Source organism: Nerophis lumbriciformis, linkage group LG18, assembly GCF_033978685.3.
Source record: "Nerophis lumbriciformis linkage group LG18, RoL_Nlum_v2.1, whole genome shotgun sequence".
NCBI lineage: Eukaryota > Metazoa > Chordata > Actinopteri > Syngnathiformes > Syngnathidae > Nerophis > Nerophis lumbriciformis.
The window spans coordinates 228,989-249,852 of record NC_084565.2 but is presented as its reverse complement, the minus strand read 5'-3'; the positions used below and the strand labels follow the sequence as shown (position 1 = coordinate 249,852).

Sequence of the window (20,864 nt, the reverse complement as noted above, 5' to 3'; positions counted from 1 at the left end):
GGACAATGTGAGTGAGTCAGGCCAGTGACCATGGAGTGTACTTTCAAGTGACTAGATGCATAACATTCACTTATATGACCCAATCCAAACAACCTTCCCTAGTCATGACCAGTGTTGGGTTAGTTACTGAAAACCAGTAACTAGTTACAGTTACTAGTTACTTTATTTCAAAAGTAACTCAGTTACTAACTCAGTTACTTAAACCAAAAAGTAATGCGTTACTGTGAAAAGTAACTATTTAGTTACTTATATATTTTTTTAAATTTTTTTTAAGGCCCCATTTAATGCCCTTTTAGCCTTCATTTTAGTACTGTTATTGCACTGGAGAATAATACAATCTGTTGATCAACTTGACATGCATTTGCATCACTGAACTCTGCTAAGCAATGTGCTCTACATACAACACACAAAGACAAAGATATGTTTTAAAGGGCCAATTTGTTTCAGACCAGAACAAATTGACAAAACTATTTTAAATACCGGTAGCTGCAACTTAACATACATAAGTAACAAACAGCATAATAACAACATAGCTGTAAAACAAGAAAGGCACACACTACATACATAAAGCCTAACCAGGCGTTTTCTCAAGGAATTCTGAAATAAAATCATGTCTGAAGCCCAGAACACTCTACACATTTCCCCACTTAGTTTAGAGAAAAGGAAATATTAGCCTGGCCCACTAGCATCCCTCTTTAGGTTTGTGAACTTTATAGTCTAAACACTTAGAGTGATGTGATAATCAAACACTCTAAAAGTTTAAAATGAAAGAGTATATAAGAGAATTGACAGAGTGTGTGTACCTTCAGTGTGCAGTGCCTCATTAAAATCCAGCCGCTGTTGGAGGTGGAGGTGAAGTGTGTGTCTCTTTACTAGCTTTGTCGAAGCATGTTGTTTTTGTCGCTGTTTCAGCATATTTGAAACTTACATTCAACTAAAATGTTCTTTTCTTTGTGGTCGATAAAAGAAACGTACTGAAAATATCTCCATTTTAAGAAACTCTGCTTCGGGGTTTGCCATGACGTCTTGATAGTAGACACAGACACGCCCCCTCCCACACACACACACACACACACACACACACGTACACACAGACAGCGCGCGGCGCGCCTCTTTTTTGTCGCCTCTTCAGCAGCGCTGCAACACTCAGATCTTCTCAGTTTCTAGCCGATACTACATAAAAAATAACGCAGTAACGCATCATGTAGTAACGGTAACGGAGTTACTGAATATAAAAAATAACGCGTTAGATTACTAGTTACCGCCGATAGCAACGGCGTTACAGTAACGCGTTACTTTGTAACGCGTTAGTCCCAACACTGGTCATGACGCAGGAAAAAAAACCGCACAAAAGTCAATAAACATGTCAGACATAACACAAATTGCTCACTGAACTTTGTGGATGTTATAAAAAACAGCCAACCACCATACAAAGATTCAAAATTACACCCATTGCAAAAAACCCTCTTTAGCGCATTTTAGCTTCTTGATATTTCAGATTGATTACAAAACTTTAAGGAGTCTTCACAAAGGTAACACTAGGTACGAGTTGAACTTTCACATGCACTTAATATTCAATTCTAATAATTATTAATTATATATCCATTATATTATCATAATATGTCCACATACAATTCTTTTAACGCAATGCGGCCCCCCAGTCAAAAAGTTTGGACACCTTTGGTCTAAAAGTAACATGCCTTCCCTTGTTATTATGCATTTTTATATATGAAATATAACAATTGCAAATTTGAGCCAATTGTTGGTGTCGGTAGAGCTTCTGCACATGAGGACAGTTCAGCTAGTGGTTGTTTGAACCTTTTTAATAAATAATCCTTTAAGCCCTTGTTATGTTTGTTTAATATACATTGTGTTTGAAATGTATAAACTTTCCTATGGAGAAATGTGCTAAAATATGCAAACTCTTCTATTCACGAACCCTGATCAAGAACCAATTCAGTTCATAAATGGAGGTTCCACTTGTTTATTTCTTTTGTCTTCTTCCAGCTTCTTCGGCAGCAATCCCAGGGTCTTGCCCGTGCGAAACAACACAGACATTCTCAAAGGAATGCTGACCATTGCAAAGGTGAGAGAGTAGGGAGAGGGAAACCTGCACAGGTTAGTATATTGCATCTTAATCCGCAGGCCACAAGCAAGCCTCATGTAGAGCGTATCCAGGACCACATGGCTCTGGCTCGCACTCACATCCTGGAAAGAAGCCCTGTGTGGGACGTGCTCAAACACTTCATCTAAACCTTCTTCTTTCACACTTGCTATTGTTTTATTGCTCACACAAATAAAGCAGTTTGTTGGGGGATCTTTTCCTCTGTGCGGACAATGAGGCTCTCCATTAGGTCAAAGGTCACCAGAGAACTTTGCAGCACCTGAGGTAGAGGGCAAAGGTCAGATGAGTCGATATGATAGAGGCCAATAACATGATATTTTCAAATCAATGTTACCTGATGCTGCACCTCTGGTGATCTTTTGGATAAATCCCCTGGTTTCACTGTGGAGATTTGAAGGCATGTGCCAGTAGACGCTCTGGCCTCTAGAGGGCAGCAATAGCAAGCAGAAAATAAGTGGCAATAGGGAAAAATACACAGCGAAATGATCCAAAACTGTACAACAAATGCACTGGGAAAATGAGCAAATTCAAAACATAAACGCTGCAAGAAAAAGAAAAAAAAAGGCAAAAGAAAGATGCTGCAAATGCCCAAAACAGGAAATGAAACAAGTTTGAATAATAAAACGGAAGAAAGATGAAAAAAGGTAGCTGACTTTAGTTTTGAAGAGGCGGAATGAAAAGGTAGCATTTTCTTTAAAGAAAGATAGCCCCCATTTGACTTATTGTTTTGAAATGCTTACAGCCTATCTTATCCAGCTGCTGCAGCCTTATTGTCCCAGCAGGACCCTCAGCCAACGTGCGCACTGCTCACTGCTCACGCCTCCTCTGCGCACAGTAAATATATGCAGCGCACAAAATTTAAACCACACTCTAAACAAAATAAACAAATCATTTGTTTTGTATGATTTTGCAATGCAACTGTGAGTAACAGGTGACGAAAGGCGGCCACAACAGATAAAAGAATGTTTATCAACACTCATTGGCGTTGCTAGGCCTTTTTTAGGGGGGCTCAAGCCCCCCTAAAATATTCTTAAGCCCCCCTAAATAATTTGGTGTTAAAAAAAAAATATATATATTTTTTATTTTTTATTTTTATTTTTTTACAAATACATGCCGACATATTCATTATAAAGTGGCCCGAATATGAGTTTAAATAAATAATCATATAACCTGTCATTATTCACTCAGTTTCCCCTCACTTCATAGCGTAAGGTAGAGAGCCCCTTTAGTGCGTCAGTATCCAATCCATTCCACTTGTTCATATAGAAAATGCCCACATCACTCAAAATCCAGTCCGCATTTTCTCTGCGACCTTGCTTGCGGTCCTGCAGGTGTACGAAGCACATTAGCACACAGCACTGCAGAACAAGAACGTGAACGGATGCAAAATGGACATAAGAAACTTTTTCAAGAAAGTAAGTATTCTTCACTGCTTGTGTTAAAATGTATTAGCTCCACTTTACACCAGGTCTGTGTTTGACAAAAAGTTACATTCCCACTCTAAAACAATGCTGCTACTTAGTTAGCTAGTTAGCCTGAAATGCATCATGAAGGTCCTGGTTATTCATAAAGTTAAATGTGCACTCTTTTTTTTACCATTTGCTATCTTTGGGGTTACTTCCTTCTGGAGCATCAGCTGTGTTTCTCACTTTACACATGGAGGAGAACAGGAGCTGAGCTCATTCACGTATGACTATCATCAGTAGATAATAATAACAATTACTCCAACCCCTATTGACCTGTAGGAGTCAGGGCAGAGGAACACATAAAGTGAGAGGGGAGAGGCCTCTACTGGAAAGGTGAGTAGGAGAATAATGATACATATGAATAAACATTAAAACAATTTTTTTTTTAAATGGCTTATCGATAAGCCATTTGTTTTATTTATTTCTGGGTGGATCATGTTGACTATTGGTCCTCCTAATTGTCAATCATTCTGGTGATGTTACCTTATTGCAGTGAATATATATATATATATATATATATATATATATATGTATATATATATATATATATATATATATATATAAATAATATTATTTATTTATTTATATAATAGATTGTATTTGTAATCTACTTTACATTTGATTCCAAATCTCAAAGTGCTACAGAATTACAACCATTGGCGTTGTTAGGCCTATTTTGGCGTTGTAATAAATAAATAAATAAAAAATGGCTTATCGAAAAGCCATTTGTTTTATTTAATATATATATATATGTATATATATATATATATATATATATATATATATATATATATATATATATATATATATACTACGTAACATCACCAGAATGATTGACAATTAGGAGGACCAATAGTCAACATGATCCACAACATCCTCTATCCATCCATCCATTTCTACCGCTTATTCCCTTTGGGGTCGCGGGGGGGAGCTGGAGCCTATCTCGTATACCTTTAAGTCTTTCATATATATATATATATATATATATATATATATATATATATATATATGTATATGTATGAAAGACTTAATATGTATTTATAGATATATATAAGAAAAACCCAGACACCATCTTTGTAGTAATTTTTCTCCTGCGTGGACTTCCGTCTACCTTTACAATGAGTGAAGCTGCACGAAACCTTGTGTCTGCAATTGTAAATAATTTAGTTTTTAAGTTTTGTGTTTCTTGTAGAATCCATATAAAGTAATATACATTAGCCTATTGTTAAAATAATGAAAAAAACATCATCAAATATATTTGTTTTATTGTATTGTTACATTAATAGCTGTTGTATTGTTATAGGATGGCTTGTTAAACATTTCATAGGATTTTCAGAGGGAGGAAAAACCAAGACATTTAATATAAAATGTAAAATGAATAAATACATAAAAAGAAAAAGAAACAAAAATGGTTAAAAGCCATTGTGCCGGAGAGCATTTAATTTCGTCCCGTGCATTTTTTTTTACCGTCCCCGGGACGACGGGACTACATTAATCTCAAGCCCTGGAAGTTACATTTTATTGTTTGCATTATTTGTTTCAGCATTGAAATTTGAAGATGGTCCCTCAGCTCTTTGACAGCTTTGGCTCTTTTTCAGATCAGCTAAGTCTTTCTTATTTACAGTATATATAAACCTTTCTCATTTCTATTCAGACTTCCATATATATTTAATTTCCTTGACGGCTTGCCATAATATATATATATATAAATATATTATATATAAGCCAAATTATCCCGATCCAGATATTACTTTAATTCAAGTAATTAAGTAATATTTCCAGGGCTTGAATTTACAACCATTTTAGTCACATATGTGCCCAAAATGTAATCTGTGCAACTTCAAAATATTTGGGAACAAACAATTATTGTATTGTGAGCAAAAGTGGTGGCATTATCCTCTATGTTGTGAAGTAATAACATAGAGGCTAATGCCATGACTTTCATTGTGTTTCAGTGTATCTTGAAGGATCATGCAAGTCATTGTTTCTTGTTGATGCTGTAAACAAAATGTCACTGTGCAAACCCATGTTTGTTGTTGTACTGAACACACATTGAAAATAAACCCACTGAAATAATAATAATAACAATGAATCATTTATAAGTCTTTGTTAGCCGTTTGTGAGGTTTTGTGCTCGTGCGCTACATTCGCTCGCATCCTGTGCATCTCCTGGGGGCTATGCCCACCCTGTCCTTAAAAGCTAGTGACGCCCCTGTCAACACTTCAATTATTGTAACGTCTGTGGAGACACTTAAAGGACGACAGGAATACCATCGGTCCCTTTATTTAGCGAAATTGTTTGTCGGCCATAACCACACCAAAACAATGTGTCAAATACTTTTATCTAGCAAAACTGGTCGTTGTCTCGCTTACAAACCAAGCCAAAAACAACTCTTTGTCATGTGTTATATCCGCTTGCTCTCTCTCTCACCTGCACCAACACATACACTATGGCAATTAGACACTGGTGCGTTTATGGCCACACAAAAAGTTGGACAACTCCAACACTACACGTAAAGTGTACATTTCAGGTGGTTTTACTATGACTCCTCAATCATTGTGCTTATTCTACTGTCATTTGTTAAGAATGTTGTTTTTTGAATATTAATCATGAAATGATGTTACATAATTGCTAATAAAAATATTTATTTTACGGACAGAACGTTAATATACACTTCATCTCATGCAACATGTGAATGTTTTAAGGGGAACTAAATGTGATCTCTGAAAGGGGTACACAATCTTTCCAAAGCACCCAGGCATAAAATACTATAGTGCATAGCTGATTACAAAAAAACAATATCTAAGTGGGCCAAATCACATCTTTTAGAAAATAATCTCTTGAAAAAGACTAGTCACTTGATTATAATAGTCCATCCATCCATCCATCTTCTTCCGCTTATCCGAGGTCGGGTCGCGGGGGCAGCAGCCTAAGCAGGGAAGCCCAGACTTCCCTCTCCCCAGCCACTTCGTCCAGCTCCTCCCGGGGGATCCTGAGGCGTTCCCAGGCCAGCCGGGAGACATAGTCTTCCCAACGTGTCCTGGGTCTTCCCCGTGGCCTCCTACCGGTCGGACGTGCCCTAAACACCTCCCTAGGGAGGCGTTCGGGTGGCATCCTGACCAGATGCCCGAACCACCTCATCTGGCTCCTCTCGATGTGGAGGAGCAGCGGCTTTACTTTGAGCTCCCCCCGGATGACAGAGCTTCTCACCCTATCTCTAAGGGAGAGCCCCGCCACCCGGCGGAGGAAACTCATTTCGGCCGCTTGTACCCGTGATCTTGTCCTTTCGGTCATAACCCAAAGCTCATGACCATAGGTGAGGATGGGAACGTAGATCGACCGGTAAATTGAGAGCTTTGCCTTCCGGCTCAGCTCCTTCTTCACCACAACGGATCGATACAGCGTCCGCATTACTGAAGACGCCGCACCGATCCGCCTGTCGATCTCACGATCCACTCTTCCCTCACTCGTGAACAAGACTCCGAGGTACTTGAACTCCTCCACTTGGGGCAGGGTCTCCTCCCCAACCCGAAGATGGCATTCCACCCTTTTCCGGGCGAGAACCATGGACTCGGACTTGGAGGTGCTGATTCTCATCCCAGTCGCTTCACACTCAGCTGCGAACTGATCCAGCGAGAACTGGAGATCCTGGCCAGATGAAGCCATCAGGACCACATCATCTGCAAAAAGCAGAGACCTAATCCTGCAGCCACCAAACCAGATCCCCTCAACGCCTTGACTGCGCCTAGAAATTCTGTCCATAAAAGTTCAGAACAGAATGGGTGACAAAGGGCAGCCTTGGCGGAGTCCAACCCTCACTGGAAACGTGTCCGACTTACTGCCGGCAATGTGGACCAAGCTCTGACACTGATCATACAGGGAGCGGACCGCCAAAATCAGACAGTCCGATACCCCATACTCTCTGAGCACTCCCCACAGGACTTCCCGAGGGACACGGTCGAATGCCTTCTCCAAGTCCACAAAACACATGTAGACTGGTTGGGCAAACTCCCATGCACCCTCAAGGACCCTGCCGAGAGTATAGAGCTGGTCCACAGTTCCACGACCAGGACGAAAACCACACTGTTCCTCCTGAATCTGAGGTTGGACTATCCGGCGTAGCCTCCTCTCCAGTACACCTGAATAGACCTTACCGGGAAGGCTGAGAAGTGTGTAATAGTAAGACATTTAAATTGTTATGTCAGGTTTGCTGCTTGTATGACCACAGTGTGCACGTGCACAGTGCTGGTATGACCACAGTGTGCACGTGCACAGTGCTGGTATGACCACAGTGTGCACGTGCACAGTGCTGGTATGACCACAGTGTGCACGTGTGTATTCCACTCAATGCTCAGAGTGTTTGTGCCTTTGCTCACACACATGAAAAATTAGAGGGAACATTGCCAATAGGCATACCTTGGTAATATGTCTCCTCTTTAGTTTTGGGCGTACATTAGGCTGCTAAGCATGATCTACTTATTTTCACCAGTATAATCATTGCTAGCGTTGGTTGTAGTTCGTTTTAGTCTTTGTTTTCTGATACAATTGATAATAACTGTTGGACAATTTGCTCACGCATTTGTTGACAAAGTGGTGACCCTCGCCCCATTCTTGTTTGTGAATGACTGAGCATTTCGTGGAATCTACTTTTATACCCAATCATGGCACCCACCTGTTCCCAATCAGCCTGTTCACCTGTGGGATGTTCCAAATAAGTGTTTGATGAGCATTCCTCAACTTTATCACTCTTTTTTGCCACTTTTTTTAAAACATGTTGCAGGCATCAAATTCCAAATGAGCTAATGTTTGCAAAAAATAACAACGTTTTCCAGTATCTTGTCTTTGCAATCTCTTCAATTGAATATAGGTTGAAAAAGATTAGCAAATCATTGTATTCTGTTTTTATTTACCATTTACACAACGTGCAAACTTCACAGGTTTTGGGCTTTGTATTAAGAATGTTAATTTAAGCAAAGTAATTAGGGATGTCCGATAATGGCTTTTTGCCGATATCCGATATTCCGATATTGTCCAACTCTTTAATTACCGATACCGATATCAACCGATATATGCAGTCGTGGAATTAACACATTATTATGCCTAATTTGGACAACCAGGTATGGTGAAGATAAGGTACTTTTTTTTTTTAATTAATAAAATAAGATAAATAAATCAAAAACTTTTTCTTGAATAAAAAAGAAAGTAAAACAATACAAAAACAGTTACGTAGAAACTAGTAATGAATAAAAATGAGTCAAATGAAGTGTTAAAAGTTAGTACTATTAGTGGACCAGCAGCACACACAATCATGTGTGCTTACGGACTGTATCCCTGCACACTGTATTGATATATATTGATATATAATGTAGGAACCACAATATTAATAACAGAAAGAAACAACCCTTTTGTGTGCATGAGTGTGAGTGGGGGAGGGAGTTTTTTTTGGGTTGGTGCACTAATTGTAAGTGTATCTTGTGTTTTTTATATTGATTTAAAGGGGAACATTATCACAATTTCAGAATTGTTAAAACCATTAAAAATCAGTTCCCAGTGGCTTATTATATTTTTTGAAGTTTTTTTCAAAATTTTACCCATCACGCAATATCCCTAAAAAAAGCTTCAAAGTGCCTGATTTTAACCATCGTTATATACACCCGTCCATTTTCCTGTGACGTCACATAGTGAAGCCAACACAAACAAACATGGCGCATAGAACAGCAAGCTATAGCGACATTAGCTCGGATTCAGACTCGGATTTCAGCGGCTTAAGCGATTCGACAGATTACGCATGTATTGAAACGGATGGTTGTAGTGTGGAGGCAGGTAGCGAAAACGAAATTGAAGAAGAAACTGAAGCTATTGAGCCATATCGGTTTGAACCGTATGCAAGCGAAACCGACGAAAACGACACGACAGCCAGCGACACGGGAGAAAGCGAGGACGAATTCGGCGATCGCCTTCTAACCAACGATTGGTATGTGTTTGTTTGGCATTAAAGGAAACTAACAACTATGAACTAGGTTTACAGCATATGAAATACATTTGGCAACAACATGCACTTTGAGAGTGCAGACAGCCCAATTTTCATCAATTAATATATTCTGTAGACATACCCTCATCCGCGCTCTTTTCCTGAAAGCTGATCTGTCCAGTTTTGGAGTTGATGTCAGCAGGCCAGGGAAGCTAGGGTGGATATTCTTCTCTTGATCATCTTCGGTGGCATAAGGGACGGTGTGAGCCAAGACATCCAGGGGGTTTAGCTCGCTCGTCTGCGGGAACAAACTGCCGCCATTGCTTGCCGTGCTAGCGAGGTCCTTTGTCCCTGAATTGCTCACACACTCTGGCAGATTCAATGGGGGTCTGGCGGCAGATTTCTTTGACTTTATCTTTGGAAATGCATCTGCTTTGAGTGTCGCAGGATATCCACACATTCTTGCCATCTCTGTCGTAGCATAGCTTTCGTGGGTAAAGTGTGCGGAACAAACCTCCAATTTCTTGCCACTTTGGCATCTTTGGGCCACTGGTGCAACTTGAATCCGTCCCTGTTGGTGTTGTTACACCCTCCGACAACACACCGACGAGGCATGATGTCTCCAAGGTACGGAAAACAGTCGAAAAAAACGGAAAATAACAGAGCTGATTTGACTCGGTGTTTGAGAAAATGGCGGATTGCTTCCTGATGTGACGCCACGTTGTGACGTCATCGCTCCGAGAGCGAATATTAGAAAGACGTTTAATTCGCCAAAATTCACCCATTTAGAGTTCGGAAATCGTTTAAAAAAATATATGGTCTTTTTTCTGCAACATCAAGGTATATATTGACGCTTACATAGGTCTGCTGATAATGTTACCCTTTAAATAAAAAAAAAAAAAAAAAAAAAACGATAACGATAATAAAAAAAAAACGATACCCATAATTTCCGATATTATATTCTAAAGCATTTATCGGCTGATAATATCGGCGGGCCCCTAATAGTAATCATGAAATGCAGTTACTAGATTAGATAAATGCTGATTAAAGGATGTAATAATATATTTTACAGACACAACGTTATCCACTATATCCCATGTTTGTGCTACAGCCCACATCTCATTGTGCTAAATGTGAATATTTCAAAGGGAACAAATCGTGATCTCTGAAGGGGTACATGTCTTAAACTATTTTACAGCAACCCCCAAGACATACAACAACAGCTCCTGAAAACTTTTTTTTTAATTTCCATTTAGATTTATGAATCATTTACATGAGAAAATAGTATAATGGAAATAACTGCTGTTATTTGATTAATAAAACATTGAACTTGTTATGATGTCAGCTTTGATGCTGGGGTGGCGACAGCGTGTATGTCTGATGTTGCTCACATGCCGTCCCAGGAATGCTCAGAGAGTTTGAGCGTTTGCTCAGACACATGAAAGATTAGAGGGAACATTGCCCTCAGCTCCTCCTGGCTGTCCCCAAAAACAACCTTCCACTATTTATGAGGTCCTCCCAGTCTCTGAGACCATTTTAATCCAGGCTAAAAACATAGTTTTACTCTCTGGCGTTCAAATCCAGTTGAACAGGATTCTTGTTTTTTCCTTATTTCATTATTTATTACATTTGAATATTTTAGGTGATATATTCTGCACTCCTTTGAAGGTACTTTTGTGTTTTATTCATCCTTTTGTGTTACCATGTTAATGTGACACTATGTGCCCCTTTTCTTATGTCTTTGTTTTCAAATGTGCTCTATAAATACATCAAGTCTGGCTTCCCTGGTAGACTGGCCAACTTCTACTTTGTTTTGGGAACCTGACACATTTCTCTCATGTGCTTGTTCTTGCTGCAGCCTTGTGTCTGTCCGTTATCCATACATTTTATACCGCTTGTCCCTTTCGGGGTCGCGGGGGGTGCCGGAGCCTAGCTCATTTGCATTCAGGCGGAAGGTGGGGTACACCCTGGATAAATTGCCCCTTCAACACAGGGCCAATACATATAGACAACATTCACACACTAGGGACCATTTAGTGTTGCCAATCAACCTATCCCCAGGTGCATGTCTTTGGAGGTGGGGAGGGGCCTATCCCCAGGTGCATGTCTTTGGAGGTGGGAGGGGCCTATCCCCAGGTGCATGTCTTTGGAGGTGGGGAGGGTCCTATCCCCAGGTGCATGTCTTTGGAGGTGGGAGGGGCCTATCCCCAGGTGCATGTCTTTGGAGGTGGGAGGGGCCTATCCCCAGGTGCATGTCTTTGGAGGTGGGAGGGGCCTATCCCCAGGTGCATGTCTTTGGAGGTGGGAGGAAGCCGGAGAACCCAGAGGGAACCCACGCAGTCACGGGGTGAACATGCAAACTCCACACAGAAAGATCCCGAACCCAGGACCTTGGTATTGTGAGGCACACGTACTAACCCCTGTTCCACCCCCTCCATTTGTTTTATGGTTGTTTGTGTCATTTTTGGTTTTAGATCATTTCTGTGCTTGGACGTTGCCTTGTCGGCCACCGTCCATCAGTCTCTAAACACAGACTGTATGACTAATACAATAGAGGAGAATACCTTGTGTTGCATGAATAATGCTCTTTTAAAAATACAATGCAGTGTTAACTAGTTAAGTACGGTGAATATTGATGATATTGGAGTTAATTTGTGTTATTATGAAAGCTTTATTTGGACACTGAATTTTCGTAACTGACTTTTTAGCGTTTGAATTTTGTGAACTGAATTGTTTTACTTCAAATTATGCTGACAATTTCATTGAATAAGAATGTGTGTGCAGAAATATTTGTTGCTTCAAAACTCAAGACTCACTTCTGGTAAATTAGGACTGAAGCTAGCCATCCTGTCTGAGAATCAGCCAATGAGGTGTGAAGTTTGCAGTCACGTGACAAAGCAGCAACAAGGCAGATTATGACATGCTACTACAACAGATCTGGCCATCATGCAACATCTCACTCTTATTCAGTAGAAAACTAAAACTTCATTCCGTTTTCTGAAATGGTTTGTGGTGAGGTTTTAGTATCAGTCATTATTGTGTAAGTTTGTGCCATCAACTTTATGGAGTCTTGGGATGCACAACAACCTTCACATGTTAGAAGTGCTCATCAAAGGGAGATGCAAGCACATACATCATGTAGCATGTAGTCCTGCATAATCTGCATCTTTGTTTGCAAGACCCGTGTCACGTGACTGCAAACCTGACACCTCATTGGCTGCTTCTGGGACAGGATCCATTGCTTCAGTCTTAATTTACCAGGAGTGGGTCTTGACTTTTGAACACACTGCATTTTTAAAACACTGTATTTCAACAAACCAACACACATTTTTTTTTTCATTAAATTGTCCGCGTAATTTGATCTAAAAAAAAAAAAAATTCAAACACAAAAAAATGCACTTTTATAAATTAAATGTCAAAAAAGTTTTGGTAAGAAAGACACAAAGTAATATTTATAAAAAGTCATACTTAAGTTTGAGTGTCACAAACGTAAAATTGGACTCATTCTGAAGTGTCTCAACAAGCAAATAGTCTTTATACTGTACATGCCTACCTCTGGCTTTTAGCCTGTGATCATCTCTCAGCGCCTGCAGCTCAGACATGTAATAAGATCTGGACATAGTGATGCACACACGCAGCATTTGTGTGTACTCTTCTCTCATCCTGCTCACATCTTCCCACACGGCTGCCTACACAAGGACGGGGAGGGCACCATTGTACTTGCTAGAATAAGAAGGTGTTGTTGTCCATTGAACCTACTTTGTCTCTGCTCAGAAGGTAGCACAGGAGGTTCAGACTGGCCATTATCCTGGTTAGACAAAGTACTGATGTTTACAGTAGCATATTACAGACACTTTCAGCACTCAAACGGACTTACTTGTCCTTGTTGTGAAGCAGATCAGTCTCTGCACCATTCGCTAACGTTAACACCAGGCCCAACAGCGAGAGAAGCTCCGCCCCTAAGAACCATCCTGTGGCGTTGCCCAGCTGCAGCGTAACAAAACAGTCATAATAATCTCTGTCGCAGAGGAATTGATTTGAAGTAGCAGTAGAGTGGAAAAACAAGTTGCCTGTATATTGAAGATAGTATCGTTAATTTATGACACCAAAAGACTTCCAGAGTTTGCAAATAAAAAGATATGATCAAAATAGTTTCAATCTCACGGAGATTCCCGAGCCTTTTTGAGAGTTCAAGAGCAAGCCAGTCCCGTGATCCGTGACGTAGAGGAGGAACCACAGATCCCTTCCCCATCAACGACAAGGCTAATCAAGCAGACTTTGTGAGAGACAACAACAATTACTTTGGGAAAATGTATGATCCAGACCCTTATATTTTTGAGCCCGAAAACAAAGAGGATGAGCAATTAGTTTTAGAAACCAAGTGTTAAATGGAAGCAGTTTTATTGTGACATTATAGCATTAGCAGTATTGCTAGGTGCTAAACATGCAAACTAACCATAATAAACATTTACTGTAATATTTCCAGGCTCGCTGGATGTCGACCGACCAGATGCTCACATAATTCATGCATGAATTATAATCTAGAATTTACTTTTACTAAGTTTGAGGCGAAGCAGCCGCCGGTTTAGTGTGGCAACAGTAGCAGCGTAAGCTAGCTTTAGCTCACTGCTATCAATGTGTCGCTAAAGTAGTCTGTCTGCGTTAGCGCTTTTAATAACAATATCACTCATATTTGGTTCATTATCAGGTCACGACATGTAAATGGAGTATTGTTGGCAGTGTCTTGATGTTTTCAGACAGTATAATTCCCGTTAAAGTAGCAATGATTGTCACACACACACACTAGGTGTGGTGAAATTTGTCCTCTGCATTTGACCCATTCCCTTGTTCACCCCCTGGGAGGTGAGGGGAGCAGTGAGCAGCAGCAGTGGCTGTGCCCGGGAATCATTTTTGGTGATTTAACCCCCAATTCCAAGCCTTGATGCTGAGTGCCAAGCAGGGAGGTAATGACTCCCATTTTTATAGTCTTTGGTATGACTCGGCCGGGGTTTGAACTCACGACCTACCCATCTCAGGGCGGACACTCTAACCACTAGGCCACTGAGTAGGTTGGGCGCAACACAGGACCCTCCATCTGTTGACCTAATTGTTAGCTATTTGTTTACAACTTAGAATGCATCCCAACAGCCAAGCATATGTCTTCTTGTCTTACATAAGGATTGTGAGTGGTAAACACCACATCTCTTTACAATATTTCCAGTATGACTGACCTAATAATATGGTCAGAGTGCAGAAGCCTTAGTACAGTGACGTAGAATCTACGGAAATTGCAGGAGATAACTCAGAGCATAATACTCAAAACGGCCGACTGAATTTGTGGCATTTTGTGAAGTTGAGACAGTATTTCCACATACTTTGCAGATTGTAAATACTGTAGGATATTGTTGAATGCATACCATGAAACACTAACAAGAATATCAAGTCAACTTCTTTTGTTTCTCCACTCTACTTCTACTTGAACAATATATTCCACTTGACATGTTTCCACGCTCTCTTAAGGAGGATTTCACCTTCATGGAGGATTCCACTTGATTTTGAATGTTCTTCACAATGAAACATTCCACTCCTGGATGCTTGCTGCTCTTTAGCAGCCATCTGGAATCACAATATAGGGAAGCTCACCTGCACACTGGACACTTTTGCAAGCTCATAATTACCCAAACAACTTGTGCTTTGCTTCAGCTTCTAACTTGTGGATAAGCAGCTGGAAAACCTTCTGGCCACTTTCTCTCTGTGAAGGTGACAGCATGTAAACACATCTTGTTGTGACAGCATGTTGTTGTGACAGCATGTACACACATGTTGTTGTGACAGCATGTTGTTGTGACAGCATGTACACACATGTTGTTGTGACAGCATGTTGTTGTGACAGCATGTACACACATGTTGTTGTGACAGCATGTTGTTGTGACAGCATGTTGTTGTGACAGCATGTTGTTGTGACAGCATGTACACACATGTTGTTGTGACAGCATGTTGTTGTGACAGCATGTACACACATGTTGTTCATGCTGGCTGATTGTGAAGATGCTCACCAGGTGTTGCATGGGACAATCAGTCACGACTTGTAGCAGACTCTGAAAAATGGGATGTGCACTTCATATAAGTTGAAACGATACAGGTGTTGCATATCAGTTCAAATGATACAGGTGTTGCATATCAGTTCAAATGATACAGGTGTTGCATATAAGTTCAAATGATACAGGTGTTGGGCCACCAGCGCCCCCTAGAGGGCTGCCAAAATATATCTGCTCCTCAGCTGTAAAGTACGGTGGCCTGGAAATGCAAAACACTTTAACATTTCACGAAGCAAATTACAATAAAAAAAAAAATACATGAACAAAAGATTAAACACTTTCCAATTTCAGAAAACAAAAACCGGAGAGGGAATGTCCCAAGTTAGATTGACAGCTCAGTCAGCCAATCATTGTGTCCACATCTCATCTGTCTTTACTTCCTCATTTGGCCCCATCAACTAAATGTCAATCTGGGAACTTTCCAGTTCATAGAATTGTAAGTTGTGTTTGTGTGTTCTGTAATTGTACAATCTTTTCTTTTTACTTTTTGTGTTTCTGTAATTGTACAATGTTTTCTCTTTTGTGTTTGTCTTTTCTGTAATCGTTTTGTCCTTTTGTGTGTGTGTGTTTTCTGTAATTGTAATTTATTTCAAGAAATATTAAAGTGTTTTGCACGTCCAGGCCATTGCAGTTGTAATACACTTTTTTACCACTTGTGGCAGTAATGACGATATCAAACAAAGCGAAGAAGTCTGGAGCTAAAGTCATAGAGAAGTTTCTTAAGCACAAAAATTATGACTAAAGTGGTAAAGCTGTATGTTATTACTTATTATTAATTAGGTTAGAATTGATTTATTTTAGCTATGCGTAATTGTATGAACATTTATGTTTCATCAGTTTTTATCAGTGCCATCTTTTGCAATATATTTGATTAGTATGTATTTTTGTAATCAGCCTGACCTAAGGCTTGATAATAATCTTTGTAATTAACACATTCTTTCATATCATTTGACAAGCTGTAGGTAGGATCGATATAATTATTGACTACCATTAAAATCAAGAGTAAGATGATTCATTCAGTGCTAATATCTGAGTGGAAAAGTTGGGCCCTGAGGGGAAAAAGTCTTAAAGGTTAAATGTTTTTTTGTTTTTCTTTGGGGGGGGCGAGGTTCAGTGATCCCCACAGGACTACAGTCCATTTGTGGTGGCCAGATTACATACTCTATGTAATTGTCTGATTTGCATTTTTTCTATGATGCATTAGCAAAAAGTGAGTAAAAAAACATGAAATGCAGAACAAATATGCTCAGAACTTCAAATTGACTTTCCTCTGTCGCTTCTTTTTGTCTTTCTTTTTTTTTTTTACACATTACAAAGAAGACAGAGCTGCTTGGAAGTCACTCTCTCAGTTTATTAAGTAGTTTATAGTCTGATTACAAGCTAAATAGAACAACCAATGGCAACACTAATCCCTTCTTATTCTCTGGCAGACCAGGTGTGTTGTGATGTTATATATCTACCAGGTGTGTTGTGATGTTATATATCTACCAGGTGTGTTGTGATGTTATATATCTACCAGGTGTGTTGTGATGTTATATATCTACCAGGTGTGTTGTGATGTTATATATCTACCAGGTGTGTTGTGATGTTATACATCTACCAGGTGTGTTGTGATGTTATATATCTACCAGGTGTGTTGTGGTGTTATATATCTACCAGGTGTGTTGTGATGTTATATATCTACCAGGTGTGTTGTGATGTTATATATCTACCAGGTGTGTTGTGGTGTTATATATCTACCAGGTGTGTTCTGATGTTATATATCTACCAGGTGTGTTGTGATGTTATATATCTACCAGGTGTGTTGTGATGTTATATATCTACCAGGTGTGTTGTGATGTTATATATCTACCAGGTGTGTTGTGATGTTATATATCTACCAGGTGTGTTGTGATGTTATATATCTACCAGGTGTGTTGTGATGTTATATATCTACCAGGTGTGTTGTGATGTTATATATCTACCAGGTGTGTTGTGATGTTATATATCTACCAGGTGTGTTGTGATGTTATATATCTACCAGGTGTGTTGTGGTGTTATATATCTACCAGGTGTGTTGTGGTGTTATATATCTACCAGGTGTGTTGTGATGTTATATATCTACCAGGTGTGTTGTGATGTTATATATCTACCAGGTGTGTTGTGATGTTATATATCTATTCACTCTGCATCCATTACAAGAATGTCACCCAGGACTGGGGTCACCACATCTGCCCCCTTCCCAAGGTTTCTTCTCTTTTCCAGCTAGGACTTGTGGAGTTTTTCCTTGTCTGAATGTGGGTTCAGATCAGTGGACATGGTCGTGGTTTGTGAAGCCTTTTGAGGTGCTTGTGATTAAGGGCTACACAAGTCAATTGTGGTTGATTGATAAGTAACACTGCTTTTCGTGCTTTTTTTGGGACAGTTTCCCAAAAGAAGGAACAGGCTCAATGAGGGGTGTTAGGAAACTTGGAATGGTTTCCTACCTGCTTTACATGGTAGAAGCTCTTCAGTTCCAGCAGGTTGACTGCCAAGCTGTTGTCGTGCACTCTCTCCAAGCATCTTTCAAACAGTGCCTAGTGGAGAAAGTCTTACATCCTTCCAATGGTTCAATCCAATGTTCCTTCTGCACGTTCTTACCAGTCCTTTGAGTAAATGGGACTCCCTTTTGCTGCCAACACATGCAACATCAGGCCATACGTATACTTTCTAATGAAGAATTGTGTCACTCCTCTTTGGAGGAAGCAGCATACCTGCTAAGCAGCTGATGGACGTATTCCACGTTGCACTGAAGAATAAATTCTGGACTGAGAACAAAAGCAAAGATCTATGTCTCTGTTACGTCATTTGATGGACTCGACGTTTGGATTTGGGAACGTCACCTGAGCACTGTCGGGATGCATTCCAGGGCCAGGAGCCTGACAAACAGAAGATACGCCAGACAGCCTTTGGACTCTGCTAACTGACTTTTGTCCATCTGGATGTTTCTCTGTTTTGTGCTGAAGAAGAGCAGCTCTGTGATGGACTGATTGATGGCATCTAAAGTGACCTGGAGGAGGACATGGTGTGATCACTCTTTCTCCTGCCTTGTGTTATTTACAGTATGTGTATCTCACCATGATGTGTGACGCAAAGAGCCACAAGGGGGAGGAGTCTCTTTGTGGAGTCAGTTCAGCTTCAAGTAAAGGTTCCCTGAGGCTCCGAATGCAGCTGCATTGAAGTCAACATATCATCATTGTCAGCTTGGCAAATGGTGCTGATGTTCCAAATACAAACATTTATTTCATTGTATTATAACTACATTATATATAAAGCTTCTACAAAAATAAAAGCATATAAAACAAACGTGCCGATCCGATATGAGCAAAAAGCAAAAATGCATTTAAAGTTTCTGATCCAAGCAGTCCTGCAGTGTGTTTACTTCCACATTTCCTCCAATAAGCACACAACTTTGGTCTGTTCTTGTATTTTAGTCAAGTCATTGACATAAAGGTAAACGTTGTAGGCTATAAGCTACAGTAGGCAGCAGATACACAGCAAAAATACCAAGATATACATCATTAGTATGCTTTTAAACAATATTGCAGTCTCAAACACGACATTTGTCATTACAAACAAGTAAGTCAAGTATCCAGTAACAAACATGTCTGCATCAAATTCATTATTTTTACCCTCACACTTCAACTTAAAGACAACATAAATCCATTCATACCTACATTTGTTTTTTGTTGGACTCATTTCAATTGATCAAACTTTTTCAGACATTCCGCACTACAAAACATCAAATGTGTGTATGATTCGTACTGATATCGTGTGGGATCAATATCGGTATTGTATCAGAAGTGAAAAAAGAACAAAAGTGTCACTTAGTCATGTAATCTAGTTGTAGTGAAACTTACAAGTTGAGCAGTTCCAGCTTCATCTCTTGGTGATTCCCACCATTGCTCCTCACCTCCTCCAGGAAGGGCTTGGTGAAAGAGGTCAAGGCGGTGCAACAGCGGCAAACACCAAACTCATCATCCGCCTCTTGCTGCTCGGTGTACGGCACCGGCAGCCGAGTCAGCTGCTTGTGCAGAACGGACAGAACCGTGCCCAGTGAGGAAGCTCGACCCTCCTCCAGCCTCAGCAACCCTGTCGGATCACTGCACTTTATTCCTTTCAACAGCAGAGGGAGCCAAATACTTTTTACAGCAACTACCTGTCTGCAGATGTGGGACACTTGCCACCAATGTCTCTGAAATAGCGTCTGGATCAGCATCTTCGACGACTACGATCAAGTTCTCCAGGACTTTATGAGGTCTGCACGTCTACAAAACAGATGACACGGGAAAAGCTTCTACGTCTTGTTACGTTGCTGTGTTTGCACTTACTGTGGTCACGTGTGTGATGGCTGCCTGGATCTGGTCACAACTCTTGTCCTTTTCCAGTACTTTCTCCATGAGAGGGGTCAAGAGAACACAGCCCATGGATTTCACCATACTCTAAACAGAAGAGAAAACCGTAATAGCCGGATTAGATCGGATAGAATTACGTCCACTATTGCATTGTTCCTCTTTTCCTGAATTCGTCTTTATTGTTGACTTTTCTGGAATTGACTTTCATCTGGCATGGACAGGCTGAAATGGCCTTGATGTTTGGGGTTATAGCACTCCCTGCTGCATAGACATGCACAGGCTTTTTTATTTGGACGTTATTGAGATGCTATATAGTATGGATGACCATTTTTGACCCCGGAGAAGAAATATCTGGACATACTATCGACTTGGTGTGTAGATGGATGAGACGTGTTGCAGTCTACCTGGTTTTTCTCATCTTGAAGGAGTGTCAGGAAGTACTCGCTGTCTACCTGAGTGAGACATGCTAAATCTTTGAACTGCTGGTAGTCCTCTGGTTTCAGATTGTCCTCAGGAGTGTCTCCCTAGGACAAATATGAACACATGACTGTTAGGTCAGCTGCATCCTGTCCTCTCCTTTCACATTTATTGGACCTACACATTTATACTGAACTAGGCAGACAAGATGTAGGACATGCTGGACTTACCCATCGCTGGATGAGCTTGTTCACCTGATCCTCATTCATCATCTGTGTCACCTCTGTCCTATTGGCCAATCCTATTATCAGTTTGCTTTTATTTTTGGTGCCCCAAACAGGCGCTGGAAAAGCAGCAGCTGGTGTAGCAGTCAGAAGTGTCAGAACAAGCGCGGGGACTAAGGTGCAGCGAGCC

General features: G+C 40.3%; 2 protein-coding genes across 6 annotated transcripts in view; one reads left to right on the top strand and one right to left on the bottom strand.

Annotated features, from left to right (window-relative positions):
- Positions 1 to 20,864, top strand: part of LOC133617496 (protein SPO16 homolog) — a 34,568-nt gene that overhangs the window by 7,394 nt on the left and 6,310 nt on the right. Inside the window, exons 4-5 of one of the 2 annotated variants that reach the window (XM_061977438.1) lie at positions 2,008 to 2,086; positions 2,146 to 2,338. In XM_061977438.1, the coding sequence (XP_061833422.1) occupies positions 2,008 to 2,086; positions 2,146 to 2,253 (187 nt within the window). In that variant the 3' untranslated portion in view covers positions 2,254 to 2,338. Of the gene's footprint in view, positions 1 to 2,007; positions 2,087 to 2,145; positions 2,339 to 20,864 lie in introns of those variants that run through there. The other variant, XM_061977439.1, reaches the window with a different exon arrangement.
- LOC133617495 (glomulin-like) lies at positions 1,859 to 20,854 on the bottom strand. Of its 4 annotated transcripts, XM_061977434.1 has the most exons (18): positions 20,681 to 20,843; positions 20,438 to 20,557; positions 20,010 to 20,120; positions 19,838 to 19,946; positions 19,539 to 19,770; positions 18,756 to 18,849; positions 18,522 to 18,688; positions 18,393 to 18,446; positions 18,280 to 18,310; positions 18,126 to 18,215; positions 15,619 to 15,660; positions 15,241 to 15,314; positions 15,094 to 15,178; positions 13,440 to 13,549; positions 13,322 to 13,370; positions 13,116 to 13,251; positions 2,460 to 2,548; positions 2,244 to 2,384 (listed from the first exon to the last, which is right to left on the bottom strand). In XM_061977434.1, the coding sequence occupies exons 1-18, from the start codon at positions 20,720 to 20,722 to the stop codon at positions 2,289 to 2,291; spliced, it is 1,731 nt and encodes a 576-aa protein (XP_061833418.1). In that variant the 5' UTR covers positions 20,723 to 20,843; the 3' UTR covers positions 2,244 to 2,288. The 4 variants fall into 4 exon arrangements, with proteins under 4 accessions (XP_061833421.1, XP_061833418.1, XP_061833419.1 ...); XM_061977437.1 differs by lacking the exon at positions 13,116 to 13,251 and having other exon boundaries at positions 1,859 to 2,384; positions 20,681 to 20,854; XM_061977435.1 differs by lacking the exon at positions 15,619 to 15,660.